The 10,234-nt window shown below is 39.8% G+C and overlaps 1 protein-coding gene across 1 annotated transcript; it reads right to left on the reverse strand.

The window, feature by feature from the left end:
* Nucleotides 1–967: 967 nt before the first annotated feature.
* Nucleotides 968–10,091, reverse strand: NEK2 (NIMA related kinase 2). The gene is made up of 9 exons (XM_049833492.1): nucleotides 9,815–10,091; nucleotides 9,406–9,623; nucleotides 8,070–8,307; nucleotides 7,288–7,370; nucleotides 6,924–7,050; nucleotides 5,892–6,111; nucleotides 4,849–4,903; nucleotides 4,696–4,766; nucleotides 968–2,110 (listed from the first exon to the last, which is right to left on the reverse strand). The coding sequence occupies exons 1-9, from the start codon at nucleotides 9,998–10,000 to the stop codon at nucleotides 1,884–1,886; spliced, it is 1,425 nt and encodes a 474-aa protein (XP_049689449.1). The 5' UTR covers nucleotides 10,001–10,091; the 3' UTR covers nucleotides 968–1,883.
* Between the last annotated feature and the right edge of the window lie 143 nt (nucleotides 10,092–10,234).

The raw sequence follows: 10,234 nt of genomic DNA on the forward strand, positions 1-10,234 counted from the left end.
TCACTGAAGGTATTTTACTTTTAAATGCAGAAATTATTTGTTCCATCTATGTGTTCAAAGAAAAAAAAAAAAGACTCTCGACCCATTTTCTTAGTTTGGTCTTGTTAAAAACAAAGCATTTGCAAACACCAGCCATTTCACAATGCAGCCTTTCCTGAATCAATTACTAATTTATTTTCTTCATTGTTTGGTTTCCTCCTTTCACTAATCAGTACCTGCATTTTGCAGATGACAAAGCATGCAACAAAATTCTTGCATCCTACATATTTTTTTAGATTAGACTAACACCACTGCATATTCTACCCTTTGATGTTTTATGGGCTATACAATAAAGATCCACACGAAGGCCAGTGGAACTGCATTGCAGATTTTCCGGTTGAAGCACAGAACAGAAAAATCTGAATGTACAAACATGGTGAGAAAGCAGGGATTCACCCTCCAAATACGTGTGAGAATCTTCAACAATATGAAAGAATGCAGAAGGAAAGCTACACTGATCCATATAGCACAGCTGCTTTGGCTGTGCATACCTGCCAGACATTTCAACCACACCTAGTGCTGGCGAATGGCCACCAGAATAGTGGTAGTTTTAGACTAGCAAACAAAATGGTCATATTCTAATTCTTTTAAGCAAAGGATGTGGTGAAAACAGTAACCACTATACAAGCAAATATGATAAGCTTTGCTGGGTGGTTAGGAATCTGCTAGAGCAGAACTATTGTTTGGTAACACAAGTACATGTCTATCAGCAAATATGCCAAATTAAATTGATGTTTCAAGTAAGAGTCTCTTTTTTCAAGTAAAAACCACCTAGAATACCTCCTTAGATAACATTCATAGCCCAATACGGAAACAAATGTTTTGAAAATTAGCTGCTTTCTAAGAATGTATGTTTTATGGCATTTCAACCAAGAGATGAAAATTTTTTATGTAAAATATATGCCAGACTTTTTTTTTAATTCGTGAGTCTGAGTGAGTTCATGAAACTTACACCACCTTAAGCAAGCAACTCCCACTCCAGCAGAGAATCGTGAAGGGAAAGATGGAAACACTTCATAAGCCTCAAAAAAATTAGGATTTGCTATTCAAAGTACAATTGCCCCTCCCCAAAACACAGGTGCTAATACTCTGGATGGTGTGTCCCTTCCAAGACAGCAGTCTCAGGAGATCAGGTTATAACACAGTTTCAAGACAAACCAAAGAAGGTATCGTTTCAAATGCTATGCCCTGAAGCAGGCCTTTCAGGAGCTGATGGAGAAGCCATTCAGCTGCCCAGGCAGAAAGGAGTATAAACTCATCAATTATGCTGAGCTGACCCATCCCACTCATTAGCCAAAGACATTACACTAAATGTCTGCTTTAATAGGTCACCTAGTTAGTAGGAAGAGATAACATAAAATCTCTTTTTGCTCTTTTGATAGTTAAAAAATATTTACAAGTGCAGACAAAAAAGCCAGTTTTTCCACATATACAAAATATCAATACTTATTTTACCAAGTACTGTACATTGCATACAGCATCATTTTAACCTACAGATTATGAATCTCTGTACATATTTCATCTGAAAAGCTTTTCACAGCAGATTTAGGAAAATCTGGTTTACAATATTCATTCTTTATATTTGCAAAAGAATAATGTATGGTAAACAGGAGGACGAAAATATTTTTTTTTTAATAATACAGTTTGTTCAGTTTGTTTGATTTGGTATCAAAACTACCTGTTTTTGTAATGTAATCTCTTATGCCTTTATCATTAACTACCTATCATAGACTAAGAGTTTGTCTAACAACAGTTAAAATAAATTTTCAGTAGGTTCCAGCTTAAGAGGGAGGCACAAATATCTTCCTAAACATTTAATCATTTTTAACATCCATGTTACAGTTTCAGCGCATGCCCAAGATTTGTCTGCTCTTTAGTTGATAGTTTTTTTCCAGTTCAGACAGTGCTTGAGCCCGTAGATTTGCAGCATATAGACGTTTCTTGAGATCAGAGCATTTCCCTTTAGAAAGGGGATAGTTTTCCAAATTAACAGGAGGCACAGCATTCTCTTCACTTCCATCAAAGTGTACTTTCTTTTTGTTTGCAGAAAAGGGGAGCAGGAGTGCATTATCTTAAGAAACCAAAAAATAAGTAGTGAATTAGTGCATCTTTCAGCATTCATTGTTTAGCTTATGTCTTTTAAAGCTATTAACCATTTTGCTATCTACCCTACAGCTTTAAGCAATCTAATTAAATGCACTTTAGTTCATAGCAACAATTCTTTTCCATTTTTTTTGAGGAAAAATTGAAAACAAGGCTTTTAAATGATTGTGGTAAAAGGATATATGCCAGTGTAGTTTCTACGGTGCACCTCCCAACACCTAAGGAAATATTAGTTTACATAAGGAGAAAAGACATGGCCTTTCTTCTGAAGCACAGAAATTAAACAGTAACATAATCCAGTTCCAAAAGGAAATGGAGAATTAGGGTCTCAGCTACTGAAAAACCTTGCCTTTCCTTCATGGCAGGGGGCAGACCCAACCTGTCCAGAGGTCTTTCTACATTACCCACATTGTTCCAACTCTAACCTTGTATTAAGTCAATGGGGTACAAACTAGGCTCTGATTTCATGATTAATGAGTTTAGGTGCATTAAAAATTAACAAGTTACTTTCGCTTCAGCCTCCAGAACAGGAATTTTCATAGTATAGCTGTGTTTTAGCTGTATAGAACTGCCACAATCAAAAGGCAGTTAGTTTGTTTTGGTTTTAATGACTCAGGGTACAAAAACTACCATCAAAAGCTATTAAAACAGCTGAGTTGCCTATCATAAGAGGCAATTTCACAAGGCTCAACTTAAGGTGTGATTTTTAATTATTCTTTTTTTAATCAAAGGTCTAACTATCCTAATCTTAACACTGCTGAAGCCTTAATTTTCAATTAATTAGGCTAGAGCAAGAGTGGAATAAGCACAAAAGAGTGAGCAGTACCAAATTGAAGAGGCTAGTGAATGTTTCAGCATTTTGTTGTTTCATGTCAGTAAGCTATATCTGTTTTAACATTAAATCCTTCCCTAAGAATCAGAACATCCCTGCAAAAATAGGGTAGTGTCTAGCAATGCTGTCTTAGAACCCAGGATTTTTGGTATTCCATTTCAATATGAAGTGAACCACAAAACTGACTTTGAGGAGGAATTAGGGATCCAAGAGATGTGCAAGATGCAACCCAGTTGTGAAAAATACAGTAATATTTGAGAAACTAAAGATAACAGAAGCAAGTGGTCTTGGTAACATATTGGAGAAACACTTAGTCCATTCCTATCAGAACAGGGAGAATTTGAGAAACACTATTACAAGAGTACCATGGAATGAATTGGAAGTGTAGCAAACATTGTGACAAATGTTTAATCAAGTGATCTACAGACATTGCAAGATTTAGTCAGTCTTGTAATAACCATATTCACTTTTCTGCATTGTCTGTCTTGAGGTTTTAACTACTTGAAGTGGTTTTGCCCATCTTCAAAAACTAATACCCCTGTTAAGGTCAAAGTATCACATAAAGGGGTAGGAGATGCAGAAGAGAACAGATGCAAATGCTGAAGCTCATTGACCTTCAGTCATCCAGTGGTAGAGGCAACATCAGAAAGCCCAAGGCAAGTTTATTCTTAATTTTGATACATTAAAGAATATAAAGTCAGACAATATATTGAGAAACAGGTGGAATTCTCAAAATTGACAGGAATGTTAGAAATGGATCAAGTACCACTAACTTCTGGTGGCATTTTACTTGTGTTCTTTCCTGCTGTGATAGGCACTTCTTGAAAAAATGCAACTTCAGTTTTATTTGTATGAGAGGCAGTGACATGCTTATCCTGTTTTATCTGACCAAAACTAAATGAAGAGACTGTTGCTGCATGTCAAAGAGTGTTCACATTTCTTTGTTCTAGAGTACTACTTAGGACCCAGCCACTTAACTATTCTACCACTATTTCAAAATGCATTTCGATACTTCAATCATTTTTACTATTAAAAGGTGGGTGCAATGAACAAACAATGATAGTAAGGACAGAACAACTGAGGCCAAAGTGAGTGTCAAATACTTGTCGGGTAATAAACACTGTAAAACAGATTGGACTACAGCTAGTCAGGAAGCATTATAGCACATTTTCAAAACTGTTTTGGTTTTTGTTTTGGGTTTTTTTCTAGTGAGTTAAACTGGAGTATGATAATAGCAGTTTGTATTCTTCAGAACTTACACAATGCACCAATCACAGCTGGGTCACTTGCAACAAATATTATTTCCCACCTTGAAGTTTTTGGAAGTTGAACTAAAGCTGAAGTGATTAGACATGTGCAATTTTATTAAAATTAACTAAAACAAAGGTCTATAAAAAGACATTCATAAGTAAAATAAGTGCAGCTCAGAAACATTTGGGTTACAAGTCAGCACTTCCATTAGCTTACCATAAGAACCTAATTTTCAAAACAGCGTAAGACCACAGTGCTGACAGTGGTAACTCATACTCATGGTTGAGCATCATTCATTAAGTCTTTTTGCAAAGTAGAAAATCAAGAGTCTCTTCCCAACCATGCAGAGATAATTGGGGTTTGTATGGCTACAATGGGACTAGGTACAGCACGCTGAGCATGAGGGGCATTCTTCTGGTCACACCAGCCTACGTTTATCGGTGCAAGTGGCTTCTTGCATATTTCCATACCTGGACCATCTGCACAAGCTAATGTCCTCTGCTGTTTGTAGAGATTGTAGTTCCTCATCAGGTTTTCAGCTCTGTTTTGAAAAGAGAAGTTTAAGCTTTTTGTTGTAAGATTGTAGAGTTTCTAATATAGGCAATTATCGGTTAGTAAGATACCTAGCAAGTTTGTCCTCTGCCAGTCTCTCTCGAACACAGAGTTCCCGTTCTCTCTCTGGAAGTAGAAATATGGTAGTATGCAGTGTTAAAATGTAAATGTTAAAGTTAGAGTGATTGTGCATGATGGATTTTCTTGCAGAAAAAGACAGCAGTAATAAACTGTCAGATGCACCATTTCTGCTTCTATGGCTCTAAACAAGAATAACTGCTGTGTAGATATACCTTTGTCAATGCACCGACAAAGCACTGGACAAGTACTCTGAAATGCCAGGCACGCTCCCCCCGCCCCAAACACTGCTATAGCTGCAACAGTGAAGCTATAGCAGCTTTCTATTCTGCACATGAACTCATGGCACACATGACACCAGTTCTAAATATTTAGATACCAGATACTGTAATTCAGCTATGACTAAACACCCTGTTTACGGCAGCAGCAGCTGTTATTCAGGCTCAGAAAACAATATATATGGTTAAAATCTGTATTACAGAGACTACTGCATATACAAAGACATATTTTATATGGGCAGGAAATCCCAACACCTGAAGACCAGCCGTCTATAGTTTCACAGGTAAGCTACCTGTAGGGTACAGCTTTTATAAAAGCTGTTGACAGTTTACTCAAGTATATTTTGCTCCAACATCAGGCTCACCTTAGGTTATACGTTAGTAGAGCCAATATTCACTTACACAGAGTAGGTGAAAAGCAACCTACACTGCACAGTGCAGAACTATATTCATACTCCATTTTTCTGCATACTTTCCTGATTGCCACTCATGTTTAATAATCTTCCCAAACCAGACTTCTATATCCAAACTGTCAACTATATCTTAAGTAACTTAAAACAAGAACTACTATCTATGAGTAAAAGCCCAAGCATTCTTGTTTCAGTCTTTAGACAGAATTTTAGTAGTGAATGCAGGAGTACAATATCCTTGTGCATTAAAATGAGAGTTTTGAAAACTGTCTACCTTTCCTTCCTCTGCACTTATTCTTTTGAATCAGAATCCCATTGCCACCCCCTTCCCAAAGTGGAATATCATACGCTCCAATCGTTGCTCTCTGTCTTTAATGGCTTGTTCTCGCTCCTGTAATTGTTGTTCCTTCCGTTTCAGCTCATTCACTGCAGCATCTGAATGCTGCAGCCTTTCTGGCTCCCATGATCTCCGGCCTCTTTTATCAGAATTTTGTCTTTGTTCTTCTGTCACCAAATCTGCTATCAAGGGGTGCTGCAGAATATCTTCAACAGAAGGTCGGCAATAATCCTAAAGGAAAGACATTACCAACAGGTTCCATCCGTAACCAAGAAACGTTAAGGCCAGGGATTTCCAAGCAAGACCCACTGCAGGTAGAAACCAGCTGAGGTGCTATACAGTGAAGGAGAAGTTGGAGAAAAATGGAATTAGGAAGGGGTAGCACAGCCAGATGACAAAAGTTGAGGGAGAAGGCTGTTACCAGCCTTCAGCTCCAGAAGCTCAAAGTGGCTCTCCCAGCCCAGGCACCTGCTCCTTTTAGAGCCAGAATGGGGTGGTGAGCCTACAGAGGCAACTGTCTATAGGTTCTGGAGCTAACACTCCACATCTCTGCCTGTCAGTTGATTCTTGAAGGATCCATACCTGTTGGAGACTTGGGTTCTTGTTACAGCTTTGTTGTCTCATGCAGTATTCTTCTCAACATCCCCATGCCAGCCGTGGGGGGCGAGCTATACATTAGCCATATGAATCGAAACCCGAAATGGAGACAAAACAACCCCTTCCAACTTCCAAACACATTGGAACCATTTTAGCCCTGAAGTTATAAGGCCTTGTTAAACATGCTGTTATGAAATTCTCTATAAGCCAATACTGAGACAGTCTTTTTGCATCCTGTGAACCTAGCATAACACTTCATCTGCTGCCTTTGTTTAATGGACTCAAAGCACAATTCCTTCCTCCTTCTCCTACAAGTGATATTGACAGTGATGACAAGGTGATAGCAACCACAATTTCAGATCAGTATGTTTCTTAATTGAGAAGAAAAACTAGTATTTCAGTACTAGTTCAAATTATAGGTGGAAAAAATAGTAATTGACTCTTACCTTTACATTCAGCATCTCTTTGAGAAGTTCATTCAACTGCTCTGAGTAACGATATGGTATTCGTCTGAACTTCCCTTCCCTTATCTTTTCTGCCAACTCCTTTTGGTTGTAAGCTCTAAATGGAGGCCTGAAGAAGAACATTTTTCTTGTATTCTTTCACTAGTTTTACAGGACTTATTCTCCATAAAAATGTATCAGACTAAAAAAAGCCACAATAAAAAGTTTGTTTTGATGTCAAGACCAATACAGAAATAAAAATCTAGGACTCATCTCTGAAACCTTTAAGCTTTCATCTATACAAAATTTAATGATACACGCATTAACAGCTAAGTTTCCACATTAACTACCACACTACTATACTTACGAGAGAGCACATAATTCATACAGGAGACATCCTAGGGACCAGATGTCAGATTTTTCATTGTATGACATGTGGTTCATTTGTTCCTAAAGAAAGAGAACAATCGTAGGTTTATTAACCAAGACATTGTTCTACTATTGCAGGATAATCAGCTACTGTTCAAACCTAAATTAAACCATTACTTACTGGAGTTAGTTTTAAGATTCTAACTTACTTAATCTCCACAGCTACTCTTACTAGCAGGATTTTAACAAGTTACGGCAGTACTACGCTGTAGAAGACTGAAGTGTTGCACCAATCTTCAGCTGATACAACACCATATTTCAGTCAACATTCATCTTTCCCTCACAAAATGCACCATATCAGGGAAATAACTCATTCTTGCTCATTTCCACTACAAATTAAAATCCTACCATCAAGAGGTAATTTAATAAGCTCTTGACCTTAACACTATGAAACATAAAAGTGCTCTAGCTTCCCTGTTCCTTTTCAGGAACTATATACTCCAACATATCTCTAATATTGCAAGAATACATCAAAACTTACAGAGTGAAGAGCAACTTTAATTAGAAGGCAGTGACGGAGTGGGGAAGAAAGATAAAAATAACTGCAAAATAACCTTGGTCTCCAGAACATATAGACTCCATGAAAAGAGTCACCTGCATTTAAGACTAGGAACTCTTCATTAAAACCTCCCAAACGTTCATGGACTCTGAGACCAACACTGAAGAAAACAGATCTTGGAGGGACAAAACGGAAGATAAGGCACAGAAGGGAGGTCTTACTGGAGACATATAATATGGAGTTCCAACAAAAGTTTTGGCAAAGCTGGTGTCATGGTGCAATATTCTAGCCAGTCCAAAGTCTCCAAGTTTCACATTCTGCTTGCCATCTAGAAAGACATTTGCCGGTTTTAGGTCACGATGCACAGTGACTCCACCATCACTCCGTCTGTGACATTCCTTCAAGGCCAATGTCAATTGAGTCAACACTCGGAGAACAAAGCTTTCTTCCAAGTAATGCCTGAAAGATGAACACATTGTTTAAAAAAGATATTCTCTGAGCATACATCAGTTTAAGTAGCTGCTGCCAGTCCTAGTTCTGTAACTTTTTAAATGCTATTATAAAACATCACTGAATCAACCCCAGCACCCTCATAGAAAACTAACAGCAACAGGCACCTACATATGCTATTTTAAAAATGGAAATTTAAAAAAAATCACTCCAAATATGTTGGAAGACATCTAGACTTTTGTTGCAGCATCCCTGTAATATTTCCTTCCTCCTACAAAGAGTCTAACAAATATGTAGCATTTCCATTACTTACAACACAAATATCAATTTGATGCTTTTGTGATGAGATCTGTCCCTCTCATCACTTATAACAGTATATTGTCAGCTGTTCATAATGAGCAACATACAACAACAACAGAGCCAAGACAGGACTGATTTTTAATATAGCCTTCCTTAAATGAAAACACTGATGTTTGGGGACAACTGCAGTACCATTTTAGACTATTCTTACAAAGTGACACATGTGGTGTCACGTACTTGTTTAACCCAAGAATGTGAAAACAGGTATTATACTTAAATAGGCTGCTAAGTCTAAGATTAGACCAAGGTAAAGTCTCATCAACTTGGTGTCTCCACACGCCTTATATACAGGCACATAAAGTAGCTTTTAACATCATGTTCAGAATCACTTTTCCCTTTCATGTATTTTGGCCTTCTAACAAAAAATAGGGTGCAAGTGGTTTTACTGACGGGCAAACCAGAAGTACCTCACAGATCAAGCTACCGATATGCAAGAACTATGACTTGCTAGTTTATGTTTTCAACCCCATGTATAGCATGGCATCCAGAAACCCTTCAACAGCTTCTGCCTTGTAATAGAGCTCAGGTTTTTTACTATTTCAACATAAACATCCAATCAGTTGGTGCGTTCATTGGCACAATTCCCATTGGTGTTGTAAATTTGTACAAAACCTTTCACATTTCAGAAGAGTTGTTCGGTCCAAAGGATTAAAGTTATGAAAAGGAGATACATTTCACTTTTCTTTTGATTTCCCAAGATACTTAATGCTGGATACTCCAGCACTGCCACAAACAGATTCCACGTGCCTTTCTTTTGTGCACCTTGCAATTAAGCTAGCCAGGTCACCACCATCACAGTACTCCATCACGATGTACAGGGTGGTGCTGCTTCTGTCGATGATCCGATCGTAATACCGGACGATATTCGGATGTCTCAGCTCGCGAAGCAAATTCACTTCCGAAACAAGCATTTGTTTCTCTGCCTCTGTCATTGAGCCATAGTCAAGCTCCTTCCACACCAAGATCTAGGGAGGGAAAAAGCACCTTAGGGAGTGAGGCTTTTATACACGAGCCAGACCTCTGCGGGAGCGGGGAAGAGGGGCTTTCAAAGCCGCTCGCTTATCTCGGAGACCCGCCAGCACCCAGCTGAAACGGACAGCACCGGCACGCTACGATGCCGATGCCCCAGCCCCCACCGCCGCCGCCGCCGCCTCACCTTGCCGTCGGCCTTGCGGCGCACCTTGCGGCACTTGCCGTAGGACCCGGCGCCGATGGTGAGCAGCACCTCGTAGTCGTCAGGGCGGCCGGGCATGGCGACGCAACCGCCACAAACTCGCGGGGGACCGGCCTCGGCACCCGCGCTGTTTAAACGCGCCGCCCCTCCCTCCCATTGGCCTGGCATCCCAGCGCCGCCCACGTGCGTCGCCTTCCCATTGGCTACGCCGCCGTAAACAGCGACTGCCAGGTTACGGCCGTTACAACTGCCGGGTGGCGGTGCCAGGGAGCTCTCGCGAGAGCTGGGGCTGCGCTATTTCCCGCTTCCCCTCCCCGCCCTTCCTCCCTCTGTCCCGTCCCGTCGCGTCGCGTCGCGTCGCGTCGTCGCTCCTCGCCGGCCGGGGGGCTCCGGGGGACGCCC

This window comes from Accipiter gentilis, chromosome 30 (genome assembly GCF_929443795.1).
Source record: "Accipiter gentilis chromosome 30, bAccGen1.1, whole genome shotgun sequence".
NCBI lineage: Eukaryota > Metazoa > Chordata > Aves > Accipitriformes > Accipitridae > Astur > Astur gentilis.

Excerpts from the sequence above, each read along its gene's own strand:
- NEK2 (XM_049833492.1), bottom strand. The coding sequence starts at position 10,000 with ATGCCAGGCCAATGGGAGGGAGGGGCGGCGCGTTTAAACAGCGCGGGT. Across the intron at positions 9,624-9,814 it reads GCCGCAAGGCCGACGGCAAG|ATCTTGGTGTGGAAGGAGCT; the intron begins GTGAGGCGGCGG and ends TTCCCTCCCTAG. Across the intron at positions 2,111-4,695 it reads AGCTTGTGCAGATGGTCCAG|ATAATGCACTCCTGCTCCCC; the intron begins GTATGGAAATAT and ends TGGTTTCTTAAG.